The sequence below is a fragment of the Pezoporus flaviventris genome, unplaced genomic scaffold (assembly GCF_033815535.1).
Source record: "Pezoporus flaviventris isolate CSIRO_AGI_PZ_B2104156 unplaced genomic scaffold, CSIRO_AGI_Pfla_v1 ptg000025l, whole genome shotgun sequence".
In the NCBI taxonomy this organism is placed as follows: domain Eukaryota; kingdom Metazoa; phylum Chordata; class Aves; order Psittaciformes; family Psittacidae; genus Pezoporus; species Pezoporus flaviventris.
The window spans coordinates 25346317-25374219 of NW_026892573.1; the positions used below are offsets into that span (position 1 = coordinate 25346317).

The 27903-nt window shown below is 44.5% G+C and overlaps 1 protein-coding gene across 5 annotated transcripts; it reads left to right on the forward strand.

Moving 5' to 3' along the window:
* The first annotated feature begins 182 nt into the window (after window positions 1-182).
* On the forward strand, window positions 183-27861 carry SMCO4 (single-pass membrane protein with coiled-coil domains 4). 5 transcript variants are annotated; one of them, XM_061457894.1, is made up of 3 exons: window positions 183-330; window positions 1991-2182; window positions 26779-27861. In XM_061457894.1, the coding sequence occupies exon 3, from the start codon at window positions 26911-26913 to the stop codon at window positions 27088-27090; it is 180 nt and encodes a 59-aa protein (XP_061313878.1). In that variant the 5' UTR covers window positions 183-330; window positions 1991-2182; window positions 26779-26910; the 3' UTR covers window positions 27091-27861. The 5 variants fall into 5 exon arrangements, with proteins under 5 accessions (XP_061313878.1, XP_061313876.1, XP_061313879.1 ...); XM_061457895.1 differs by lacking the exon at window positions 183-330 and adding an exon at window positions 379-564; XM_061457892.1 differs by lacking the exon at window positions 1991-2182.
* The last annotated feature ends 42 nt before the right edge of the window (window positions 27862-27903 follow it).

The following is a 27903-nucleotide window of genomic DNA, read 5'->3' on the forward strand; positions in this document are numbered from 1 at the left end:
CCTCCCACCCACCGCTGCCTCCATTCAGGCGGGCTAGGAGCGGCGGCGGCGCCGGCTCGTTCCTTGCTTCCCGCCGCGCTCCACCACAGGAGGCAGCGGCAGCGCAGCCGCGGCGAGGCCCGGGGGCAGCGGGTCCCTCGGCGTGCGGCAGAGGGCGCCCCGCGTTCCGCTCAGCGCGGGGCCGGGAGGAGCCTCCGGCGCGGCCGGGGCGGGCTGGAGCTGCCACGTCTCCTGCGCCGAGCGGCGGGGCAGCCGGCCCGCGCCTCAGCTCCACGTGTGGCGGAGCGGGGAAGTTGCCGGCGGCCAGCTCGGGCTGTGCCCGTCCCTCCGGTGAGCGCAAGTCCAAGTGCGGGCGCTTGGCGGCCCGCTGGCCTGAGGGAGGGCGACGGGGAGCGGGCGGCGCGCTGCAGGGAGCGCTGAGGGGGGGCCGCGGGCCGAGCCCAGCCCGCGGTGTGCCCAGGGGAGCGGTGGGCTCGGCTCCCGGGAGGGCCAACTTCCTGCGGAGTTCGGCTCCGAGCGCTCCTCGGCGGCGGCCGCGGGTGAACCGGAAAGTTTGCAAAGCCGGTGCGGGGCGGCGGGGAGCCGGGGGGCGAGCGCGGGGCGCGGGGAGCCGCCGCCTCAGCGCGGGGGGGGCGGGCGGTTCGCAGCGCGCCTCTCGCCTCAGAGCCCTGACACCGATCGCTCCGGGCACGGACCCCACCGGGGCCGGTCCCGGTCCCGCTGCCCGGGGAGAGCTCAGGTGAGCCGGTGTCGGAGCGGAGCCGCGGCGGGGTTGGGGGGTGTGAACTGCAGCCCCTGGAAGCGGAGCTGAGCGCGGACACAGCGAGGGCAGCTCCTGAGGAGACTCGGGGAAGACTTCAAGGGTTTGATCTGGTTTTCCTTCTTAATTTCGGTTCACCCGTCGCGAGTACCGGGGAACGACTGAGACTTGTGTTTAAGCAACCGGTTGGGGGGGAAAAAGCCCTCAGGAAAGCGTTAAAATGGGACCCGGGGAAAAAAAAGAATCTTCTGAAAGTGAAAATGTGGCTTTTCTCTCTTATTTTAACCTCTGTGCCTAAATTTGTGTGTGTTTTGTCCATACAAACATGAGTTCGGTTCATAGTTCTTTGGTTCTCATCGCTGGTTACCTGTAAGAGATTGGTTTGTTTTCTGTTCTTTCGAAACCGGTTGTGGTTCAGACCATCTTTTAAAGCAGCAGGAATTGGATGTTCTCAGTCACAGAGATTTCCATTCCAAGGTCCCGATCCTGCCTGAGGTTTGTATGGTGTGGGTCTGCAGTACCACCCTGTGCTGGGACCTCCGGGGGTTCCGTGTTCCTCTCAGTTGTAAAGATTTGATTGTCAGTTGTCTTCAGCTTTGTTAAGGAATTTCCTCCTTTAAATGAACCAGAAGCCTTGCAGGAATTCCCTGATGCCCTGTTAAAAAAAGTGAGATGAGTTTCTCATTAGTACATTTTTAATAACTTCCCCCCCTCTCTCTTAACTGCCTTTAAGTGGCCTATTTATAACATAGAGCCCTCCTAGACTGAAGTTAAGAAGAAAGCTGATTTTAGACTGTTCTCAGCCTTTGTAGACAGAATTTTCACAGATCTTTGTCAGGTAAATGAGCTGCTCCTTGTCATAGCAATGTTAGCTGCTGCTTTCCCTCATGCTTTGTGGGAAATGTGGAAGGGACGTACCTATCAACTGGAATTTTGTGTGCGGCTGTCAAATACTCCTTATTGTATGGGAAACTCTAGGAACTGCCTGTTCTTTAGTGCTTCTTCCAGGGTGGACTTGCGTAAGATTCTGCTCCTCAGGGGGGTTTTGTCAGAGCTGTTTGTCACGAATGCAGAGTGATACAGCACAGCACTGCAGACATAGAAAGGTAAAGAAGCCATTTACAGAGCTGGGCATCTTTGGGTGCTGCCAGAGTGGACATGGGAAAGCCCTCCTTCTCATGGGTCCTTAGCACACTTAACACCCATCAGGGATGTGGTTGGTGTTCACAGGTCGATGGGACTGCTCTGTGCAAGACATCAGGTCATTTAGCAGTGGCCGCATTCCCACACCTCCTGTCCATGAAGCACCACCTGAGCTTTAACGCTGCACCAGAGCATCAGACTTGGGTGGACAGTGCCCTGTGTGAGGCGGCACAAGGCTGTTCCCCAGCTGATGGCTGTTTCCTTGCTGCTTGTTTAGAGGTGTGTGTAGTAACAGTGAGGAGTGGACTGTATGCCAACAAGTCACTGCTGTATCTGTGTGCTAGCAAAATAATCTTGATCTTTTACTTTATTATTATTTAATCGTGTTTTTCCATGCATTAAATAGACAGTGAAATGCTTTTACATATATATGATATACATGATGATTAGGTGGTAGGAGCTGGCTTATGGAACAGTAGATGGACTATACCCTAAGTCTTTCGGCCATGGCACTTAATACGTAATGTAATGCAATGCAGTTTCTGTGTTTGTTTTTGTTACAAATGTTCCCCCTCCACCATCTTTCTCTTTTGCCTGTTACTTTGAAGCCCAGCGAGACTTGTCCTGATGGGGTGTACACTACCAAGAAGCAGTGGTGGAGAGGGGCTGAAAGAATTTCTTCATTAAGAGTCCCAGGAGACCTACCCTGGTTCAGCAGGTAGCACTGCTGTTGTGGGGATTGCACTCAGACACATTGATCCTTTACAGTGGCATCAGGGTTTGAGGGAACTGAGCACCAATTCGCTGTACTGAATCGGGCTGGGTTTTGCTTTGACTGTTACAGCTGTGTCCCAGCTGCTCCCAAAGCCATCTAGGGCCTTCCAGAATGGATCTGGCATCTCTTGATTCAACTATTTTGGTCCAGGTGCTCCAGAATAAAACTGTCTCTGTCTTTGTACTAATCTCTGTCATGAGCTGCAAGATGCACCTATGGGCAGGTTGATGTTCAGTAGCATCCCAGTCTGGATCTCTCTGGTTTTGGATGGATTATGGAACTCCTGTCACGCTTATAGAAATGTCCTGAGAGGAGATCTTGGCTGTTATCTTCTCTGGAGATTTCCTAGGGTTGGTTGCTGTACAGGGACACCAGAGCAATGGCAGAGCTGCTCTGTAAGACCACAAGTTCTGTAATCAGGTGGCATGTTTTTTTTCTACAAGGTAACAGATCCTGAGGGCCCTCCCTGATTGTGCCCTTTTTTTTTGTTCCCCTTTTGGTTTTGTTCCTTTAAATTACTGCAGTATCAACTTTCCAGTAAGGGCTCAGTAAAGCTGAGAAATTACCTTCCTTTCTGCCCATTATGGGAAAGAGTTATGTTGACAGATGTGGGCTGTGTGAGGATTTGCTGAGCTCTTAATCCTGTTTGTGGCTAATAGGCCATGCTAATGTGAAAGGCCATCTCTTTCAGTATATAAAGGTCTTAACTGCTTGCTACCTTAGGGAAATGTGCTGTTAAAATGCTGTAATTGTCTTAGCAGTAGTGGCAGGCCTTGAGTTTGTTGATGTAAAATGCGGCAGTGCAGGCCTCTCCTCCCTACTTTTTTCTTTTCTTGAGAAAGAGATTTTTACTTGTTAAAACAAACCCTAAAGTAATTGCTGTAGGCAACTGAAGAAGTAGGCTTTGTATGTTGGATGTGGCAAACAGCCAGAGATCAGGTATTTTTGAGCCCTTTAGGCACATCTATATTGCGCGGGGATGAGAATGTGTGATAATATTCTCTTTGTTGTCTTTTGCCCTAACACTGGTTTAGTTTTGGATTTGTTTTTTGTTTGTTTTTTTTTTTTGTCTTCTCCATCCTACTTTGTTTGAATTCTTGTATGCTGATTTTAGTTGCAAAGAAGCAAGTCACTTCATCACAGAATCACAGAATGGTTTGGGTTGGAAGGGACCGTAAAGCTCATCCAGTTCCAACTCCCTGCCATGGGCAGGCACACCTTCCACTAGAGCAGGTTGCTCCAAGCCTCTTCCTACCTGGCCTTGAACACTGCCAGGGATGGGGCAGCCACAGCTTCTCTGGGCACCCTGTGCCAGCGCCTCACCACCATCACAGTAAAGAACTTCATCCTAATGCCTAATGTAAACCTACGTTCATTAAGTTTAAAGCCAGTGCCCCATGTTCTATTGCTACATGCCCTTTTAAAAAGTCCCTCTTCAGATTTGTCTCTTTAAAATGCAAGTTCTGTGCTTTTAGATGTCTGTGTGCCTCAAAGTTTCTGACCATTTTTGTCATTAGAAATCTCACAGGAATTCCTTAATTATTCAATTATTCCAAATTGCTATTAAAGTTCTGAAAGTATAAGCATAATGTTAAGTGTATTAACAACTTGACTAGACAGAGAAGTCTGTGCCATCAGTATGCTCCTCAAAACAATCTAAGTAAATAGTATGTGGTGACACGACTTCCCCTGCAGTTTCATAGGAGTGTAGAAAAATACTACTTTACACCCTGTATCATTAGTGTATGCTATTTAGGCAGCTACTTTATTGAAGATACATTCTTGGGATCAAAAGAGTTTCATTGTGTAGTTTGCTGGTGGGATTCTTTGGGGCTAAAAAGCCTCTGAGCAAAGGAACTGCTTGTCTTCCTGTGTGCTAATATGCAGTATTAATGGCACTTGTGAAATAGGGACCTTTGTTCCATGTTAACCAAGTGTTTGGTGGAGGACATTGATAAAACCAGCCAATGAAGCTGGGTTTGTAGATGGAAGATGGAGGGTGATTTGTGATGCTGACTTGGAGTATGCAAGACACTTGATTTTTGGGTTTTTCTTGAGCAGAGGTTGCCAACAGTGCCAAAATAGTTGTATTTTCACTTCTGTATTGAGTACTGTCTGTAAGAGCTGCAAGGGAAGGCTGCTGCTGTGACCACAGTGTATTCTCTAATGGACTTATATGAGCCCAATATGAGGCACAATGAGCCAAAATGAGACACAGTAATAGGGAAAAGTCAGCAAATGTGTCAGTCTTGAGGAATGCTTTTTCTTTACACAGTTGGTAACAGTAATGCTGGGCTTTTGCAGGTCCTTTGCCAGGTGTCTGTGGACTTCCTGAGGTAAGGAAACTTAGAAAAGGAGCCTGACTGCATGCATGGTGGGTTCTGCTCCATTCAGGTGAGTACTGATCTTCTGCATTATGGCAGAAGGTCAGAGGAATGAGTGTGCAAGGTGTTGTGAAGTGGCCAGATGTGTATAGCAGGAATGCTGTAACTCGTTATTGGACTCACCACCAGCTGCATATCAGGCTAGAGCATGAACTCGGTGGTGCCTTAAGCTTTCGTGCCACCTAGCCTCTGATCTCCTCCCTTTCATGAGTCTTATTTTGTCTTGTTTGGATTGCACATGTATTCATTAGACTTCTCCTAATGATCCTTTTCCTTGCACTATAGTGATCTGTATTTTTCTTTCCTATTTACTCCAAGCTGTTCTTTGTCAGTCGGTCTGATTTTATTTCTTTAAATTGCATCATTAGATTGTATTCCTTCTGTGCATCCCCCCGTGTTGTTTACATTTGTTCTTCCTTTATCCATCTTCTTCTATTTTTCCCCTTTTAACTCTTATCCTTAGAGGAACTCGGTTTACTCTTGGAGACCAGCCCTTTCGTATTGATTGCCAGCTGCTTTTATTGAAGCTCATTTGCATTCTCTGCTCTTATTGTGCCAGACAGAGGACTAGTGATTTTGAGTAAAGCTCTTTCCCCAAAGGCTTTGCTCAGAAATTGTTTCTGTATTTCACAAAAAGAGTGGGAAATAAAGAGCTGCATCAGTGCAAAAGCTGCTTCTGCCTAAGCCAATGTGTTTGCAGCTTTGTCACTTGAAGAGTAGAACTGTGGCCTGCCCTGCTGCAGGCACAAACGACTTCTCCAGGCTGAAATGAGCTGGTGAGGGGAGTACAGAATGATGTGGCCTCCTGTTTACTTATGTGGGCACCCCTGAGACTCTGGCAGTAGCAAACCCAATCCATTTTGATTGGGACTGTATTGTCTTGGTACTTCTGTTTACAAGCACTTGTGTAGCTGTGATTTATTGTATTTTTTCTATTTTCTTTTGGCCATAGGCAGCTCTAAAAGCATGTAGTAAGTGTAAAGATACACTGTGGTTAAGGAGTTGAGGAGCTGTGGCTGTGTAATAGTAAACTTGGAAAAAAAATGGAATCTGAGCAGGTGCCTGGCTGGGCTTTCGTGCTCAAAGTACTACCTGCCTTCAGATAGGCTCTTTGATAAGGGTCCTTGAGCCTTATTAATTGTTAAGTATAAAAACCTTTTATTCAGGCCATGTTGATTTGGGCTCTGTATCATGCTAGAGGCATGGATAATCATGATTTGGATGTACCCAACCTCAGAGTGTGGATCCATCTCCTCAGTCTGCTTTCTGTTTATAAATCGGTCTCTGCTTTTTTACCCAGTGTCAGTTTGGTTTTGTTTGACACCTTGGCTTTGCGTGTGCATTTGGAAAGAAGTTCTCTGACCACAGTACAGTGCTTAGCATTAGGTCTGGAGAGGAGGTGTGCTGCATAAATCTGTTACTGAAACTCACTGATGTGCTTTGCCTCTGAAGTGTTTGTTCCTAGAGTGGCTGCTTACTGGTAGTTAGATGTCAGTAGTGTCTTGCACTTTATATAGCATTGTTGTGTCATGAAAGATCTTGTGCTTGACTCTGACACCCAACTAGAAGGATAACAAAAAGAAGGAGTTGTTCAGGGAAGCTGCAGCAAACCGCTTTTAGTTACAGAAGTGCCCCCGCAAACATAGCTTAGGTACATGGCTGTCATGATACAAATAAGATTCAAGATCCCTGAGCTTTTATTAGACCTTACTGGTGCCAGTATAAAATGTGGCTCTGAGCCTGGAGCTGTGCCACAAAAAGGCTCAGGGTATTCTCCTGTAATTGTTTGGTTTTGCTTAGAAACTATTACATTTACTGTGCTGGCTGGGTCTCACTATCAGCCCAGCACACGTACCATCATGCTGCAGCCTACTTTGGGTGGGAGTTAAACTCTAGCATAGTTTAGGATAGGAACTGAAGGATAAACATCCGTCTTAAGTGCAAAACAACTCAAGTTTATTGAATTCCTAACTGTGTAAAGGAGTGTAGTTATACTGCTGTGGGGTATGTTTGAAGGCTTGGAGACCTAAAGTTCCTTGTGGTGAAGGACATTGGCATGGGGGAAAGGGCTGCATGTTAACTTCTTGCTTAATTTTTAGGGTTTGATACTGTTATTCAGAAGTCTTGATGCTAATTCTTGTTGCTGAATTGAGGTTATTTCAGCCTGCAGAGCAAGCCATAGCCAGTTTCCCTCCATTGTTTAAGTCTTTCCCACAGTGGTAAGAGAAATACTTAACAGGATGGGAAACAGTGCCTGTCAAAGGAAGATTTGCTCTGAAATCTGATAGCCTGAACTGTTTTTAAGTCTTTTATATTTCTGCAGGTTGAAGCTGACTTGCTTTTACTTCTTTCTGCTGGTAATAGAATTATAATAGAATTATCTATGATTCTGTGATTTATTTAGCATGTTAACTCATTGTACAGTAACCTCCAACAAACATGCTTTGGGTTGTTGGTTTTTTTTTAATGACATTATAAATTGGGGAAGAGAAACAGAACTATTTGTATACAATTGTCTTATTGCTTTTTCTGTATCTTCCAGCTATAGCAGTGCCTTCCTGAGTGGGAGAAAGTGAGACCTTTCTGTTCTGTATCCGAACCGAACAAAATGCAGAAGCCAAATTGATTCTCACTCCTACTGTTGACTTTTCAAATCCTTGCCTTTGTTAATAACAGGATAGGTTATTACTATTGAACATGATGATTTTTATTATTTTTAAAGAAAGTTATTAAATTTAGTGTGTGCTTAAGGGAAGTTCCCAACACCCAAAGAAACCTATAGGAATAAATCTTAGGAGCACAAACGTTCAAATTGGTGCAGTCCTTCTGGACTAATAATGCCCTTCCTAACACAGATAGGGAGTAGCTATACAGTGCCTTGCAGCTGACCTGCACTTCTCTGCCCACACTCTCAAATAATTAGACAGGAGTTGGAGCTTCTCTCTAAGCCTTCTGGCATTGTTATTTCAACACCATGCTCAATTTAAAATGCAGCACTGAGAGGCTGGCCTGTTTTAGTTCAGGTACAGCACCAGTCTAACTAATAACTGCAGCTTCTGAACTGGAGATGGTTTGCATCTGATCCTCTGGACAGGAGTGAGGAAGGGTGGGTCTGCCCGTGGTGTACCAACCTGTCATGCCCCATGACTGGTTCTGGTATATCAATGCAAGTGACAGTTGGCTTAACTGTTTACTCATGTTCCTTTCCTCATTCATAGAATCACAGAGTGGTTTGGGTTGGAAAGAACCTTAAGATCGTCCAGTTCCAACCCCCTGCCATGGGCAGGGACACCTCACACTAGACCATGTTGCTCAAAGCTCTGTCCAGCCTGGCCTTGAACACTGCCAGGGATGGGGCAGCCACAGCTTCTCTGGGCAACTTGTGCCAGTGCCTAACCACCCTCTGTATGTGTTCCTGGGATGCCCAGCTGCCATAAGGAGGTTAGTCTCAGCTGGCTGTTGTGACTCTGAAAAACAGCTGTGGGGTCTCTGTGTATGTGTGGTGGTGGGTTTGTTTTTAGTTGGGGAGAGGGGAGTTGGTTGGTTTGGGGGGTTTGGGACATTCAGAAGAAGGTACCTGTGCACTTGGTGCCTGTGGACGTCTGATGTCTGGATGTGTTTTCTTGGCAAAGATTGGTTTTCCAATGCCTGTCGTAAGAGTGAAAAGAACGCCTAAAGCTTTCCTGCTTAATGCACTTCCTTGACCTTTTCAATCACTGAGCTTTTGCAAGGATATAAACCTGGATGTTTTACGTATGCCATGTTGCTGAACTAAATGACAGTTTTGGCATTGCGAGAGCTACAAGCTTTGATGATAAATGCATTGGGGTTTTTTCGTCTGGATAACTTTAAACTCTCTGCTGGGCACTCCTGAAGGAGAAACTCAGTGTGAAGAGAGGTCTACTGACAGTTTTGGCCTTAGCAACCCTTAGAAGCGCAGGAGAGGAAGAATGAAAGGAAAGAGCCGCCGTGTGCAGAGTCTGAAGAATTAACATCAGTCTTTTTTTCATATAATGTAAGGAAAGAGGTGACTGGAGAAAGAAATCTTCCCTTTGGTACTAGCAGGGAAGCACAGACAATATTTGAAAGCCAGATAAGGCCCCACAAGCAGCAGCAGCATATTACACTACAGAAGCTTTCTGGGCTGCGATCAGTGTTCTGAAATGTAGTTTGAGAAACAGCCAACAAAATAGGTTTTCCAGGGATTGAAAAGACTTCCAGTTAGTGATTCCTCCTCATCTCTGAGCTTCAAATAATCCATACACCTGCAATTCAAAAGTATTTTTAAGCTTAACGTTATTTTAATTAAAAAGAGGCATCATGGCAAGGTACTTCACATTGCGTTTGTGCTGAATAACATACACTATCTGAATAACTGACTGACAACTCTGCTGTATGGCATTTAGTCACTGCTGGGTTTTGTGCCAAATGTTAGTTGTTGCTGGGGTGGGTTTTTTTTTTGGTGTGAAATGAAGGGGTATGAGTTTTTCTCTGAATATTTTCATTCTGTGAATGTTTCTGTTCATTGTGTGAAAATAATACGATGCTGTGTTACTAAACCCAAGGAAAATCTAGGTTGCAGGCATATCTCACAGTGTCGTTGTCTTTTGTTTTCTCCCTGTAAGAATCACAGTAGATGCTGAAGGTTTGTTAAGCTTGAGGAGGGATATGGTTGCTTCCCAAAATAAATACTGTTTATGAAAGTTCATTTCAAGTTAACTCCAGGAGAGTGAACATACAAGGAGGTGGGGACAGAATGTTTTCTTTGGAACATACCTTTGCTAAGTGTATTTTTAAAGGTTGTTAAACTGTTTACTGCCTAGGAAACCGAGGAAGTCAAAGAGAGGAGGAGATTATGGACCTATCTGTTACTTCAGTGCTGTGGCGTTTCTATGACTTCCATCTCCTACACAGTTACAAGCTCTGCAGGAAAGGGATATGCAACTTGTGTTGAAAACTTTGAGGTTTCCTGTTTCTCTGAGCTTTCTGCCTGAGCCACTTTGCATTCACTTCGTATTTTCATGGCCCTGGAAAATCTATGGCCTCCCCTGCTCCTGACCACCCTGGATAGCCATCTCTTCCCTTCAGAATCGCAGTGCCAGCAGTGTCGCAGCATCAGCTATGTGCAAATCCTTTTGAATTCGACTGTCAGTTGTATTTCTTGCGAATAAAATGTTGCTGTTACAGAATTCCAGGGAGCCCTGCATATGAACGTATCAATTATGTGTCAACACAACAGCATCTGTCGTTGAAATTGGGTATCATTTATTTGGCATCAGCATAGCAGAGATTTGGCTGACAGCCAGGGTAAAATATTCTACCAGAAACTGCTGCAACAGGAGCTATCTCTGAATTAATTCTCTGAAATTCAGGTGCTCTAACACCATCTTCTAATAAATTCTTAAGACATGAGGGACCTTATGCAAACCCCTTTCAGGTTCCGCGTTCTTGTCTACTTTTATTTCTATTTCATGTCCAATTTGTTGTTGTTCCTGCTCTCCAAAGAGATACATGCAACGTTCTGGGATGTATACATCCTGTAATTTAATATCCTTTTTTGGCTTCTCATTCTCTATTCCAACACTTGTTTACATAAAAAATTTCAAATGAATGCAATCAGTGATGGCTTCTGTGGAGAAACGTTGCTTAACTGTGAAAGAGGTAGTGCTTTCAGAATAGGAGAGTAAGAAATTATGCCCCTTCTCGCAGGAAAGATATGTAGTTATTTGTTTGGGGAGCTATTTTTCCCTGTTTTTTCCTGATTAACTTGGTCTCTCCAATCTTCTTGCTTTTTCTTAAACCTTACCTAAGTAAGTTTCACATTTCCAGAGATGTGAGTGAGTCAAAACAGTGATTTCGGAAAGTCAGGGAACACTGAGTCCCTAGGATTTGTCACGGGCATAATTGCCATGGTTCAATAAGTGTTTTGGAGTACTTGTGGGAAATCAAAACTCAGATCGCTTTGCTTTTGAATGATCCTAATCAGACCTGAAGGAGGTAAAGGAGTAACTCTTCTGTTCAGTGGTACAGCCTGTAGTAGTCAGCTGGTTGATTCTGGTACCTTTTTAAAATTGGAAACAGGAAGATCAGAATTGGAAAGCGTAAAATATGGTAGGAAGTCTGGAACATCCAAATATTTTCCTCGTGTCTCTTCACTGGGCTCCAGACATTCCCTGTCTCTTCATCAAATTAGTTTTTCACTTGCATGCTAAAGGAACTCCTTTCTAGGAAAGCATTAAGAGCAACACGGAGATGAAAGTAGTTGGAAGAAAATGTGCACTGGAAGAAAAGCTTGTAGGATAAAGATGAACTGGGGTGGTTTTTCTTAAGGTTTTTGGTTATGTTGTTGGGCTATTTTTTCTCTCAGATTTGAAGTCTTGTGAAGTTGAGTTTCTCTTGCGGGGGGAGAGAACAGTGAAAGGAAGGGAGGTCTGTTGTGTTGCCTGCATCGTAAATGGGTTGGTTTCTGTTCCGGTAGAAAAGAAATAATACATTTGGGTTAACTCTTAACTTCATCCTCTCAAAAGAAATCACACTTTTGGAGTTAAGTAATGAAGCCTCTTCAGGAAAATCAGTGCTACCTTTATTCAAGCTCCATTTATTCAAGAGTTCAGCTTTGTCACTGCCCTGGCATAGCTTGAATTTAATGATTAACCTCTTAGTGACTGCTGATGTAACTTTTGGCTTTCCATCTGGTACTTTATATAAGCATAAGCTAAGATGATAACAGAATGCTGTAGTAGAGCAGAATGTGCTATTTGAGGAAAAAAAATCTCTTTCCAAAATCCTGTATGCAGTATACATCAGCCACAGTGAAACAGAGAGAAGCCCATTAAGAAATCCGATTAGCTGTCTGCTCTCTAGATGAGTTAAATCTCTGTCCGGTGTGGTGATCCGTGCTAACTGGGGGCTTATCTGGTAATAGTGCGGTTGCCTTTTCTAGAGGTGCCTTCTCTTGCAGCTCAGCCTGGCATGTGTATTCATTTCAGCCACGTATAACACTGAATGTCGAAGTGATACCCTGTAATAAGTTTTAAAATCCTCTTCAGTGCTGAGCCTGGGTCTTGTTCTGTTGAGTTGCCCTTCCATTCAGTAGATCCCCTTGTGAGATCTGAAAGTGTCATGTAAGCACTAGCATACAAGAAGAGGGAGAGTCTGCTTTGTGTGAAAGCTGCCCTGAGAAGCACAGTGTTAGGGTCGAGGTTCAAGGTAAAGTACTGTCAGGTACTAGTCAGTGAGCTTGCTCCAGCCATAACCAGCTCTGTAATTTTTTGCAGGTTAAGAAGAAATCCACAGAATTTTTGGGAGGGAAAGATGTCAAAAGTAGCTTTAATGTAACAGCCTGTGAAGTGTAAATTGTTTTTCTGATAAAATGGAGAATGTTGAAGAAGAGCAATTCTAGGCTGTGTGGAGACCTCATAGCAGCCTTTCAGTATCTGAAGGGGGCCTATAGGGATGCTGGGGATGGACTCTTTATTAGGGACTGTAGTGACAGGACAAGGGGTAACGGGTTAAAACTTAAACAGGGGAAGTTTACATTGGATATAAGGAAGAAGTTCTTTCCTGTTAGGATGGTGAGGCACTGAAATGGGTTGCCCAAGGAAGCTACGAATGTTCCATCCCTGGCAGTGTTCAAGGCCAGGTTGGACAGAGCCTTGGGTGACACGGTTTAGTGTGAGGTGTCCCTGCCCATGGCAGGGGGGTTGGAACTAGATGATCTTAAGGTCCTTTCCAACCCTAACTATTCTATGATTAATTTATGTAAAATGCAGATCTGCTGTCTGCTGCATATCCATAGATATTTGTGTCCATGGAGAGACGTGGGTAAAACCTGTGGAGCACTGTAATAGCAACTGAAACAAGTAGCCAGATGGGAGCTGAACTTCCCATCAGCTCTTGCAACATGTACATAGTCCCATGTCTTTTGAAGGTCCCTTGTGCTGATAGTGTTGTTTCCCATCAGTGTTTGCTCATCTTTCATCTTTCCTTTCATTTGAACAGATGAATTTTGACTGTAGGTGTCCTGATGATTGTTTTTTAAGTGCGGTACACTTTTTTCACTTTGATTCCATCAGGTTACCATGATCTTAAGCCAGAGCTTTCTGCTTTGTTTTGTTTTTCATTCTAAACTTGCTATCTGAAGTACATTTAATAGGTGTCCTTTCTGTCTAAGGCTTATAAACAATTTTGACCTGTTGCTACCATCCTGCTTTAGTGTGCTCTCAAGGAAAGTGAGCTGCTGCATATGGTGCAGTACCCAAGATAAAAGGCTATGCTTCTCCTTTTCCCCTTTAAAAACCTTCGTGATTGTAGTTCTAGTTTCAAGGCTCGGTTAATTGAGGGGGGAGTAAATCTCACCTCACTGTTGGACAGAGGGGTAAGCAATGTTTGATGGCCTGTATGTACATAGGAGGAGTAAGTAAATCTAAGTATCTTCTGTTATCTCTAGCCCTCTGTAGGCAGGATGGTTCTTAGCATCCTGCTGGAGGTGATGCATACTGTCCCCGCATCCAAATGCACAGAATGTGCTTGTTGATTCTCTTGTGTTTTGGAGAGCCCATGCTCAAGGGTATGGGTGCATTACACTTGGCTTTATTTAGAATATTCAGGTTCTGGACTGGTTAAGGCTCTGCGCTAAGGGCTCTGTTAAATCACTGCCTGATTTTCTGTCCAGGTACTTGGTTTATTTGCCTCTCTCTCTCTGTTGAACCTCTGTCCCTTTTGTTAGTGTCCCTGCTTCCTTCTAGTTCAAATTAGTGACAGTTTTTGAGGAAAATAACAGTTTCCTTTTCCTTTATGCCTGCACCACAAATTCAAAGGACAAAATACACCTTTTCACTCTTGGGAGTGAAGTACTATTTTATAGTACTGTCAGATTAAATATTGGGGTCGCTGAATCTACTTCTGGCACTGCAGATCTTGTATTGAGGAACAGCCTGTTTGGAGCAGTGTTTGCAAAACCATTTCAGTACATCTCGCTATTACTAAGCCAGTACTGCAACCTTATGTAAGCCAGTCTCCATCCACTTAACTCCAGGACAACTTGGATGATTAATATTTATATAAAAGCTTTTGTGTTTCCACAGTGAAATTGTCTCGCTCTCAAAAGAAAAGGTGGCTTTTTCCCTGTTGACTCGGTGTGAAAAAGCTTGCAGAGGCTTTCAGCAGCACTGCATCCGAGACAGGCATCAGCAGAAAAACTGAGCTTGTCTTTCATTTGGTATTTCATTTTGTGCAATTGCTTACTCTGAGAGGAATAAAACATTTACATGTATATTAACCAGTGTTTGCCAGCTCTTGGAGTAAAGCCAGTTCTCTCAGGGCCAAACAAACACTCTGAGTGAATGAGTAATAATCTGCTATTGTCACTCCTAATTTATGGATGAGTAGATAGAGTAATGTTTGCCATTTTAAGTTGTCCTATTTGCTTGAAAGACTGAAAATCACAATTAGCTATCGGCTTGGGGTATCTATAGCATGTCTGCCCATAGCTGATGTACTCAATGTAGCTGTTGCAAAAGTTCAAAACCTCCCTGCATGATAAGAAATAATTGTGGAAGAGGATGAGAACTCATGAAGGTTACAGATGTTTTGGGACAGAGGCTGAAAAGATAGATGGCATCTCCTCTTTTAAATGACATGCAAGTCCCTGTGTCTCGCTTGTTTTCTGGCCAAATCTGTATCCTCATCTCTCTCACATTAATAGAAAGTTAAAATCTGTGAATTCCCAAGGTAATGGCTATATTGAGCTTTTGTTGTTGACAGAGAAGTAAGAGGAGGATATGATACTGCGTACAATGCAATGATGTTTGCCTGTGTCTGTGAGCCTTTAAATTTGCTTAGTTTTTCAGTGAAAGTGATTAAAACCAGTTTCAAAACTGTTTTGTGTATTTCTGACCAGCTTTTCTCATCTTGGCAAGGGTGGGATGAATAGTAACAGCAACAAGACTTCCTTTTCTTCAGAAAGATGCCCATTTTTAATGGGAGCACTGAAAATCTTACCCTTGCAAAGCCCATATTAAATACTGCAGAGGCAAATAGCATAGCATCCCTCTGGAGTAGGAGTTTGAGGCATCAAGAGTCACTCTTGAGATGAAATTGACTCAGAATGTCCTGTGAATTCTTCCCTGAGCTCTCCTGGCTGGTTGTGGAGGAGTGTGCTACATCACACCTAAATACATAGCTGGGAGATGGATGAGCAGTATAAACCTCACTTGGCAGCCACTAAGAGTAAATAAACACAGTGCAGAGGTGAGACTGATCATTGCTGTCTGTCTGCTCTGATGGATTGACTCTTCCATCCACTTATTCCAGTCTTTATTTCACTTCATGCAGCTTTTCTTCCATGCACTGGTTTATCTTTCCTTTTGTTCTGCTTCTTTTCTTGCACACTGAGGGGGCTTTCCTGCTCTTTCTGGGTTTCATCATCTTGCTCACCTACTCGCACTGCACCACAATTTATGTATGTTTTTCTTTCCCCCCACTGCATTAAACTTCCCATCTGTGGTGGTGTTAAATGAGATAACAGCAAGAGCAATTGGTGTGGATGTTGTAGGTACCAGGAGCCTACAGCCCTGGGTGCAGCCATTAATATTCTGTCAGTAAGCTGTGAAAGACAGGCTCTGAAGAGATGCCTAAGGACATGATTCCTGAGTCCCTCTGAAAGGTCAGACGTGGGACTTCTGTACTGTGCAGCCTTAGCTGTCAGTTGGTGTTCACAGGCACTTTGATGAGATTAAAAACTAATATATCCCCATTTGGAGAGAAGGTCGGGTAATACGTGATCCAAACCCTGTGCCTACTGTGTCATGGGCAGGTGCCTTTACACACCCTTTCTTTGCACACCCACAGTTCCCAAACCATCCATGGGCCCCAGTGCTGCCTTGACTGACACTGTTATGGATTCAGGGTACAACCTGAAGTGGTTTGATTGTTGAGTGCCTGCTGTTTTGTTGGCATGAGGGATCTACTGAATATTCCAGGACGCATACTATTGAATGTGGCTGATGTGAACAATGAAGCAAAATTAGCCCTGTTTTAAAGAGCTGGTCAGCAGCATCTCAGTAAAAATGGAGGTGGGGGGGGAAAACAACTGCACCACAAAGCCAATGAATAAAGAGCCCCCAAAGACAGAAAATATAAACCTCAAAGATGGAAAAAAACCCTCCAACCAACCCACAGAACAGCCTGGGGCAGTGCTGCTTGCAATTGCTTTAAAATGTGGAACTATTAATATTAATCTGAATTAATCTCTACAAAGTAAGAGAGATACCTGTGTAGATCTCAGCAGCAGCAGGTGCTTTTGCAGTATTATAAATAGAAAGCAATACAAATTGAGGTGCTTATTAAATCTGCCTTTATGATGCTTTGAAGAATTTCAGTGGAACAGAGAAGAGAAATTACCAGAGGCTCTGGGTTAGGAGGGTGACGCAAATAGCTGTGCTGCCAAAGGGAAGGGGACAGGAATCAGAGTAAGTGATAGACTTGCTCAGAACGTGGTATCTATCAGAGATCTGTCTCTAGCATGGAGAGTTTTTCCAAGAGCTTTGGAGGGATGTGACTGACCAAGGGAGGGCTTAAGTTTTTTGGTCACTTTTAATACAGTATTGAATTATAATACATTTTCCAGCAGGTTGCACTGTAATGCTTTCTAGCACTTGCATTTCCTCAAGTTTTTCCTTGTTTTCCTTTCCCCTTCCCCCCATTGACAAAAACTGCAGGAAACATCCATGTTTGGGAGATGGACTCGTTCAGAGATTTTTCTGCCCTGTTGGCTAAGGGCCTGGTGAGGCTCCTTCATGGCATCTCAGCATTTTCGGGAATCCTGGAAACACTGTAGGGCCTGTGCAGAGAGGAGCTAAGCTGAGGAGCAAACAAAGCTTAAAGTAAACCGGATCAGAGCAGGAGGCTCAACTGGCAGAGAGACTATTAAAGATGAACCAGAATTTGCTATGTTCTTTTATTTGAGATCCTTAGATTGATGTGATTTGGCAGGGAGCATACCAGGAAACCCTAGTGTGGCAAAACGGGTGCTCTGGGGAGCAGTGCATTGCCCTGTGTGCCAAAAATTGCCAAAGTTTGAATGTAGAGAAGCACAAGCATGCTTGCTGGTGGAGAGAAGCTCTGCAGTGGCACTCCTGGCCCTTCTTGTCTCAGTCTCTTGCACACAGACAGTGAAGGTTGCTGGGTTAGAAATAGAGATAACACACCTGCACATGCAGAACAGGGGAAGTCATTGTCACAGAGCGAAGTGGGGAAGGAAATGCGTGTGGACCAACAGGACACCTGGCATCCATGCCCACATCTCCCTGGCACTGCATGTGTGGGTTTACAGGAGCTCAAGTGGCTTGTATGCCATACTGAGCACTTAATGTGTTCCATCTGTGGTTAGGAATTCAGTTGCATCCATATCATAGAGTCACAGAACCATTTGCGTTGAAGGGACCTTAAAGCTTGCCCAGTTCCGACCCCTGCCATGGGCAGGGACACCTTCCACTAGAGGAGGTTGCTCCAAGTCCCATCCAGCCTGGCCTTGAACACTGCCAGGGATGGGGCAGCCGCAGTTTCTCTGGGCAGCCAAAAAAGACAACTTAAGCAGTGCATGAGCATGACTACCCTTGGAATAGTTTGGATCTGTTCAGCAGAGAATGATGCTGATATCCTTGCACTAAGCGTATCGGGGTCAATGCACGATTGTGTATCATTGGTGACTGAGAGCACTGTGCATATAGCAGATTGCTTTAGAAACAACCCGAGTGGAAAGGGAGGCTGTGCAGGAGGAATAAATGAGAAGGGAGAACATGAATACTGTTATGGAGGGGGATGTAATATTTTGTCTTGGTAAGTGCTTCAAGAGAAGGTCACTTGCACTTCATGGTGGTTGAACTATGGTATTGATCCGTAGCTGTTTGCTGAATGTTGTAGAGGAACTTCTGAGCCATCCTCTGTCTACCTGAGCTTGCTCATAATGGACTTTGTTACACACAAGGCTCCATAGCATTTGCTTTTGCTTCTGAGCTTTGAGCCGGTGTAAAGTGCAGTGCTGTCTGGCTAGGGTTTAAACCACGACAGGATTGTAAATAGGAGCACTAATAAATAGCAAGAACCAGTGTTGCAGAACTGATTGAGCAAAACAAGGCTGTGTTTAGGAGGTGTTTTTGCTGGGAAACTCCTTGGTTAGACTGTGCAAAACTTTCGGTCTCTGTAATTTTATTAAGTCTTAATTAAACTTTCTGCAATTAAATGAGTTTACATTAATGTCACACTGTTTTATGTGCATATTGACGGGCACTAACAGGGATTTGATCAGCCTAATCCAGCTATATGTAATTATGTGCTTTCTCCTTAAATAACTGCAAACAGAGCCTACCTATCATGGCAGGAAACCTGCGGCTTTATTATAATGTGGGATTGTTTAGTGAAATGTAATGAGGCCTCAGCTTTTGGCTGGGGAGTAAACAGAATGAGACTTTAATGAGCCCAGCCATAGGAAGAGAAACCTTCCCACCCATCCTGTGTAGCAAGGCCCAGTTCTTATCTTCCCCCCAAGAAAAGGTGTCCTGATTGCATTGTTGTCACACTCATACTGAGCATGTTTCTGTACTTTGACAGGAATTTGGGAAAGTGCAGATTTCGGGCTGCTGGAGGAAGAGCTGTAGCTTAAACCTGCAGTGCTGTTGTAATGTAATGTGGAGGGGGGTGTTTCATTCACTCATAACTTGATTACCCAGATCAAATGAGTGTCTAGAAGGCAACAGAGTTGGGAATAAAATCTGCCAAATGACAGCACTGCATACGCTCTAAAACGCCTTCCCTGTTTAGAAAACAAGTAAGGAAGGGAGTAACACAGGCACCCACTCCAGCGATTGCGTTTGGGTTGATTTCTGTGTGATTTAGTTCATCTCCAGCGTCCTCCCCTGGCACGTGTACAAGCAGGGAGAGGCAGGCGTGGTGCCAGCAGGCTTTCCTCAGCCTCCTACTGGAAACCAGCCTTGCCAAGAGAAGCTGGAAAAACCAGAACTTCAGACTAGCCCTGAAGGGGGTGAGTTTGGGATCTGAACCCCTCACTCGGCGTGCTCTCGTGTTGCATCCAGCTTGCTTTCAATCCGTGAATACCTCCCAGTTACTTCATAAAATCAAATGGGAGGTGACACTGTTGGTGCAGTGGTCTTCGTTTTCCCCTACAGCCCTGTCTCAGGAGGGCTTCAGGACTCCAGGTACACATCCATCTTGCCTTTCTCCTGTGGCAGGTTTGTCTTGAACTAGAAGAGCAAGATTTCACTTCATGCCTTCTGAAGAAACAAACTGTTTCACAAATAGTTTGAGTCCAGCATCATCAGAGTGTCTGTTGGTCAGGAAGTACACACATTGTTCCTAGATATTGCCCTGGTATCTTAGAAGCTGTTCTGTCAGCTATTTTCTGTGGGTCAGTCCTGTGTACACCGTTCCCTTCTTGCTGCATGCACACACCCCAGGCTCACCCGTTGCCTTTGTGGGTTCTGTGGGTTTAGATTTAATGACCAATTCTCGCTGTGGGTATGGATTTTTCTGCCAGCCAAGCTTTAGCCTGGCCTGAATTTTCAGCACCATTTTAATGACAGTAGAATTATAATAAAGAGCAGTGACAGTCCCTCAGCTCTTCTGTTTGCATTCTGTAACATGAAGCTTCAGACCGGCTGGTGTTCCGCTGGGTGCGTGTCTTGGGGATCTGTTTCAAACACGTTGATAGTGATGCTGTACCAGTAGTTTGAATGGGAGAAGTAAATGACCAGACCCCACAGTGGATCATAGGAACAATGTTTCCCATCCAGGTCATTGTCGGCTCGGATGATGAGCTCAGGTGATAGTTAAGCTCATGGTGTGAGTCAGCAGCCACAGCCCGGGTCTCGGGGGCTCATGACCTGGACGCAGCAGCACTGAGAACAGAAGTGTTACTTTCACACTGGTTTCCTTTTGCTGCACCTTCTTGTAGATGCCTAACACTTGGGGTTGGTGTGGGAAAGCAGCATATACATTCTGAGGGGCTCTGACACAAGCAGCTCCTTCATTTGTATTTATTTATTTAGCATAGCTATTTAGAAACGGGCTGAGTTTCCATAAATGTAGTGGGAAGAGGGATGGTTTGTATCCAAAGGACACAAAAGGATGTGTCTCAGGAGCAGCCGAGAAAATTGCTTTTTAAGAAAGCAGCTGAGCAAACGCATAATATCACGTCATACCCTAGGTGTTGTAGTTTACTGCATTTATGTGTAAGATCCTCGGTAGCTGTATGGGTGGGGAATGACAAGCTCTTCTTTTCTGGCCTCCCATAGGAACTGAATCCATGCAGTGACACAAATTAGGTGTTTGTTTTCCTTGTGTTTATAAGAAACATTAGTCCTGTTTCTCCACTGGACTGCCTGTTTGCACAAGTTGGCTTGATGCTGGTTCTTCACCCACAAAGAGGAATACAGGTTATTTATATACCTGTGTGCGGAGCAGAAGGATTTGCCTTTAATTTACTTCCTTTTAATTGCATTCTGCTGGGTTTCTTTGCTGCATTCAGGGCAGATAGCATTGCGTTCCAGTGCTGTGCGTGCCAAAACCACTGTCACCTCACCTCTGTTTAACAATGCCTTCCCAGCTGCAGAGATCCGTGGCTTTTTGTTTCTAACACAGATTACTCGCTCTATCCAAGTCCTCAGCATTGTGAAAACCGCATTGAAGTAGCTTTGTGCTGTGGTGGCCTTGTTCTCTCTGACTTTATGGCAGCATTCAGTGCTGACTTTCATTTTCCAAGCGCTCTGAGTAGTTTGGAGACTTTCATAAGCCACATTTCCAGTAAATGTGATGTTGTAGTAATGATGGGTCAATTCAGATTCAGGTCTGTAATTTGAGGAAGAAAGCCACCACCCCTCACTACAAAATAATGCTGAACTGACTTCAAACAGAATCTTAATAGTCCCGTATTGTTGTGTGTCTAATTAAAAGCTTTTACCCTTGAAAGCAGGGTTGTTTTGATTTGCTGATCCTAATTCCTTGCTGCAGTCAAATAGACTTGAGGTAAATTTTCATGATAATAAGAATTGGCCTCATGCTGTAACATGAAAATCCATTTTTCACAGAGCGAGACATTTTCTCTTAATGCTTTTCTTCATTTTTAGCACACTGAAATCAGGACAGTGTCACTGCAAGAGAAGATCTCAAGTTTAGCATCTCTTCAGGCTTTGCGTTCAGCTCTGCACTGGTTCCCCTGTGCAACTTGGGTTGAAAAGGACCAAACTGGGGGATCCAGAGCATGGGAGAGTGCCGAACCTGGAGTTAGGTGTGTGGCTGTTCCCGCAGAGCCCTCATGTGCTCAGGTTGTTTCATTAGGGGGTGGCTTGTACAGAGGCCATTTCCTTTTTGAGCAGGTGATAATCATTTCTCCTTGTTAGTGGTGGCACAGAGCTGTGCTTCGGGACCAAAAGGAATCATCCCACAGTTGGAATATTCACTTTGTCATGAGGCCACTTTTGTGTTGCTGAAAGTGGGTTGGCTGGGGAGGTTTGAGGGGAGGGAGGAGGATGTGGCTGGGATTAAAGCATTCTGTTAATCCTCTGGGCAGGCGTGCTGTTTAGGGTTCAGCTCTCTTAGTCAAATTGGCAAATCCCTGCTGTATCCATCTTTGTCACCCACACAAGTGATTACCCAGAGCATTTTGCTCCTTTAGAGCCTGTCAAATAATGAAAGTATTTTTTTAACTCTCATTTTACATTTAGTGTTTAAAACAGTGTAGCAGTTGTGTTTGAATGGGATGGAAATAGTGCTGGACAACCACTGCTGCAGTTGCATTAAAACTGTTACAATCAAGCTTTTCAAAGCAAAATCTCCCTCTTTGGAGCCAGGTTTGTGTCTGACACAAACACAGGAGCAGGTTTAGCTTCTGTCTCAGTACAGGAGTTGGGTGCAAACTGGTGTAAGCGTTCACTGCAAATCATATGCAGGTAGCAGACACCCAAGAGGGTGAAGGTGTTCTTTAGAGAGGGCATGAGAATTGTTACTGTACTCTCTTAGACCTACCAAAACTGAAACACCAGGTTAAAAACAAGGGACATAGCTGGACATGGATGGATGGATGGATGGATGGATGGATGGATGGATGGATGGATGGATGAAGGCTGCATGCAGAACTGAGGTCTCTGGAGACTCCAGCAAGAGCTTTGTACGCAAATATTCCTCTTGTGTAAATCTGTCCCAGCCTCCTACTGAAATACTTCTTAAAAAGTCCCATTTAGCTGCATTTGTAAGCTGGCCAAATCACCTTAGAAATTGGTGACCTTGCTGATGCTGCTCTAGCAATGGCCAGACCTTAAAGCTGCAGGAAAGAAAATTCCACATCCAAATGTGGCATTTCACCTCAAGGTAAAATCATTTCTGGAGTAATGATAAAAAATATGGGGTAGCCTAAAACAAGTCTTGCCCTTAGTACCCAGGGTTTGTTTAACAGTATTACAGTTCAGTCATTTATTACAAAAGCCCCAAACATCTGCATGGTTTCAAAGGTAGGAAATAACTTGTATCTATCATTTAGACCCCGCTTTAATTAAGGGTAGAAGTAAGAACGATCCTACTTCAGTCAACGTGTTGTTCCTGGCTTTGTGTCTGTTCTGCTGGGACCATGCAAGCAGAGCACCCTGTGCCCATGGCCCCGGGGCTTGGGCAGCAGGGAACAGTCCTGCTTCACTAGTGGGAAGCGTGGTCCTTACCATCAGGCCAGGGAGTGCTCCTGTTGTAAGGATTGTTCAGCACGGAGTAGTAGTTCCTGCTAACCAGGCTGCCTTTTGCCCCTGGTGTCCCCACCTCTGCCTCTTTCCATCTCTTGGACTCTTCTTATACAGCAGCTCTGGCTGCAGCTCCCTGAAGCAATCAGCCCAGCAGCAAAAATAGGTAAAAGCTGATAAGTTTGTTCGTTTTAGTTCTTGACTGATGCTGGTGTGTGCTGGTGATTGGGAACTGCTGGGTTTGGGGCTGTTCAACACTCAGATAATCTGGTAATTGTTGCTGCTTAGGTGTCTTGTGTCCTTTCTCACTGCGGTTGGCAGGCAGTTTGAATACAGCCTGTCCTGGTTGCTGCTTTGTTGTTTAGGTTTATTTTTAATGTTTCGATAACATCCATGGCCCCAGGGGGTAAAACTTAAATGATAAAAATTAATTCTTGTCAGATTCATTGTTTGAATTTCAAGATGTTTTGCTGTTGCAGAAACGTTACAGTGTCAGCAAGCAGGATCATGAGGCCAAGTTAACCCAAATTGCCTTGCAAACCCTTGTAATTTGGGATTTGGAGGAAAATTATTCAGCTTAACACCGCTAATTCATGCTGGAAGGCTGGTGATAATAAGTTCTTTAGATGTCTAGACGTACGAGTACACTAAGTGCAGATAAGTGAAATCATCTGTGCATGTGTTGCATGTAGAAGGAGATGCAGAATTGCAATACTTTATACCAGACTGCCATAAATTCTGGCTGGGAGATGGTTGATGTGTTCTGAAGGGTATCAGCCCCCCCAAGTTTCACTACAGCCTTCTGGTACAAAATGATCTCTGCTTAACCGTAGTTGACTTGCTTTAAGATGCTGGCAAGTGCCTCGGCATTGGTATGAGTGACTTCAGCAAGCCCACTGATTGATGCTTTTAGGTTTTGGGGTTAGCTCTGCAAAAGCAGTTCAGAGTGACTTAACCCAGAAGGTAGAATGAAGAGCGCTTATATATATATATATATATATATATATATATATATAGGAAGCAAGGTGGATGATTGGTGAGGAGGGATGTCATTGCTGTAGGGGATGTCAAGGCAGGGTACTAATTTGTGATTTTTTTACTGTGTTGAAGAATGATGTGTTTAGGTTTGTCTTCAGTAGATGGAACTTCTTAGTGATTTGTTCTGCTTGAAACCTCAGCCTTTCAGTGTCAAGATGGAGCACTGCAGTGTTAGAGAGAAGAAAGGGTGAGGCTCTGCCAAACGGATGCTTCAAACATGTATCAAGTCAACACTCATTTTCTTGACCATTGGAATGGTTTCTTTGTAGCCAGAAGGTTCCTGCGGGGGGAAGGGGGGGGGGAGGAAGGAACTTTGCTATAGTGAATTTAATAATAATCTCATCACCCCAGACAATTCTATTACCAAATTTGAAATTGCAAAATTCATAGAAGGAAGGTGAAGTTCCAGTCTCTGGTTAGTGCCAGGCTCCTGTCATGCTGTTGTGGACTACAGATACCCCACTTCTGCTGGAGCCTCTTAAACTCTTCTGTTGCTAGTCCTACAAATATCCCAGTGAAGCGAGTTGCTGATTTTCCTAGTTTGATAATTTCCAGCCTTGGCAGATGCTTGGCCCAGGCTGAGCCGTTAAGAGAAATGGGAATCAGTCTTAGTGAGATGTGTGCGGTCTGCGGCAATGAGCCCTCTCCTGTTCTGGGAGACTGGGAGTGGGAAGCTTGTGTTTGAGGAGCAAAGGTGAGTTTCCACTTCTCCTGCAGTGTGAGTTGGCTGGTCACGAAGGTTAGAGTGTGCACAACATTGAAGGACCTGCAGGAGATCACTTTCTTATTGCCCTTCTGAAACCAGCTTGCTCGGAGATGTTTTAAATGGGCATTGCTAACTAGCCTAATGACACCCATCCCAGTGCTATAGTATTTCCTTCTCTCTTCACGTGATTCAGCCTCAGGCACAGGCAGGGTGATCGCTGGCTGAAGGAGGATGTAGCTCAGTAACATGAGATTAATTTATTCTCACAGGCCATGCACACCACAGGGACTGAGACCCTGTGTAACCCTCGCTCTGGCCTGCTGTACTTCATGGATCTGTTTCTTCCTTTCCCCTATCAGTAGTTACTTGCCTTCCAGTGGAGTCCATACGTGGCCGGTAAGAGCCTTGGCAGCAGAAGGGAATACCTGTGGCACTCTTACTCTGCCTGCACAACATGGGCTGTAGGATTTCGTCTTGTGTAACTGAGCGCCGGATTTTAAGTGCTGTTTCATACCCACATGAACACAGCAGCATGTACAACATCCCAGACCTTTCCTGTGTGGAAGCGCTGTCTCTTGCAGTGATTGTCTAATCCTGGCAGGAGCCTCTGTGCTCATACCGGCAGCAGGAGCCTGGCAGCAGCTTGCAGAGATTCACTGCTTCCATTTCATGGTTCAGTTAATGAACCCTAAGGCTCATCTCTCTGAAAACTAGGGTCCAGTTTCTGTGCAAGTCCTTCTCTGCCAGTAGCAAAGCCAAGTAACCCAGTCTACTGGAAATGTACTTGGAGATTGATGCCAGATTCCCAAACTGGAGAGCATCAGCTCGCAGCTCAAGTGGTGCTGACATTTGCAGGAAGGCTTTCTCTTCTAAGCTGTCAGATGTTAGCTAGTGTATGTAATTAACTTGGTATAATTTTGCTTCAGAATGAAATATTAATTCAAAAGAGACTTAAAAAACCACGCTGATGTTTTTAATGTCTGGGTAGCAAGTGATGCTGTGTGGAGCAAGGCATACATTTATTGTTGGAGAGGTTAGTTTTCATGGCAACCCTGTTCATTACTGTGGCACACAGAAGTTCCAAAGGCTTTTACTGTCCATCACTTCTTGGGTCTTGTGAGAAATCTGAATACAACCCCCCCGACGTACATTAACAGTGGAGACAGAAAGCATTAGGAAAACGCTGCAGCCTGAAATGCTCTGGTTGTCTGATCACCCAAAGGGCAAACATCAAACTTGAGTTTTGCGCAGTAGTTGTTTTCTAGAGTTTGAAAATAAAGCTCATGACCAAGCAGGAGGAGAGGGCATGGAAAGGGAAGGGGTAAAACAGAGATTTCTTTTGCCCCTGCGGACATTCAAGAGTTAGCTATTAGAAGTGATAAAACGGCAAAACCAAACCAAAAGCCCACAGCTCGCAGAAGGTGGAATACCAAAAAGACTCTGCCCTGAATTGGTGAGAATTGAGGATTTGCTGAGAAGAAACAGTTATGAAAGTTTAGAAATGAAATGGTCCCATTTGACTGAAAGATGGAATGGATGGTGTGTGTAGTTACTGCATCCAGTTCCCACTTACCTCCCCGTTATGGAGTTCACTGACCACTTCTGGTCTCTCTAAATCTGTTCTGTGTTTTGAGTTCAACACTGCAGCTGGCATTGTTTCTTCTTTTCCAGACGGTAGATTTAGATTAGATATTAGGAAGAAATTCTTTAGAAGATATACCAAGTGGAGCTGCAAATGGCTTTAATAAATAATAGAATCCCAGACTGGTTTGGGTTGGAAGGAACCTTAAAGCTCATCCAGTTCCATCCCCTTGCCATGGGCAGGGACACCTTCTACTAGAGCAGGTTGCTCCAAGCCCTGTCCAACCTGGCCTTGAACACTGCCAGGGATGGGGCAGCCACAGCTTCTCTGGGCACCCTGTGCCAGCGCCTCAGCACCCTCATAATGAAGAATTTCCTCCTAAAATGTAATGTAAATCTCCCTTCTCTCAGTTTAAAGCCATTCCCCTTGTCCTGTCCCTACACACCCTTGTAAAAAGTCCCTCTCCAGATTTCATGTTGGCTGCTTTAGGCACTGGAAGCTGCTCTGAGGCCTCCCTGGAGCTTTCTGCAGCTCTCTCAGCCTGTCTGCATAACAGAGGTGCTCCAGCCCTCGGAGCGTCTTTGTGGAACGTAACTGGAATGCATGTAGATCTTGTTCAAAAGAATTGTTTTCTTTCCTTCTCTTGCAGTTTCTTGTGCAGCCAGCCCCTTGAAGGAGTAGGAATTCTTCAACCTCTTGTTTCAAAAGACTGTGGACTGTTTCCTGCTGTGCAACTCCCTTCTCTCTCCCATTTCAACGAACAAAAGACCCTAAGAGGAGGATGAGGCAGCTGAGAGGAAAACCCAAAAAAGAGACCTCCAAAGATAAAAAGGAGAGGAAACAGGCAATGCAGGAGGCCCGGCAACAGATCACCACCGTCGTGCTGCCCACGCTGGCGATTGTAGTACTGCTGATCGTTGTGTTCGTGTATGTAGCCACTCGCCCAAACACAACAGAGTGATGCAGCTCCTCACACTCCCAGCCTTGGGGTTTTAACTGTTTTATCAAAAGCCAGAAGGAACTCCCTGCCGCTCCCTTAGTACTTCACAGAGGAACTTGTCAGCTTCTCACTCTTTCTCTCATAGGGTCCTGTGGAGCCTCTTTAGGAATGTAACATAAAACGTATTTGTGAGCGTGCCGGTACGTTTTATGGTCAGTTCTTGTGCCTTTCAGACTTTTAAAATGGTGTTTTTCTGAAATCCATTGGAAGCTCTAGATTGTAAAAGGAAATTGGGCTCTGCTATAAATTTGTATAAAATCAGCTTTCAGCTTTTATCACTGTTACGGATAATGTTGCCCCCATGAGCTCCTGGATGTCTGTTTCAGAACTTCCAAAGAAGTGCATTTCTTCTTTGTACTTACTGTCATAAGAAGTGCTTTGATTCAGAAAGGAGATATTTATTTTTTGAATAAAAGAGAGAAGTCTTGGAATCTTCAAATTATTTTGCAAAGAATGTGACTTATTGTGAAAGCCCACATTGTGTAGTGATTTTTTTCATTAAACACACCAGAGTTCCCCTAAAAAGAGTTTCTTTTGCTGTGAGATGCCACCACATCAATTGAATTCTTCAGGATCTGCCAAAAGGAATCTTACAGAGGTTAGAAATGGAGGTTTCTATGAGTTTATGGGGAAGTAACTAACAATGAGTGATGTGAACACAGACAGTTGTTTATCTGAATGTTAAATATTTAAATCTGTGTAAGTGGCAATAAAAGATGATTTTGGATACAACCCTTGATTTGATTTGATTTATTTTAAAGGAAGGAAAAGTAA

Coding starts and splice junctions, on each gene's coding strand:
- SMCO4 (XM_061457894.1), top strand. CDS start 26,911: ATGAGGCAGCTGAGAGGAAAACCCAAAAAAGAGACCTCCAAAGATAAA.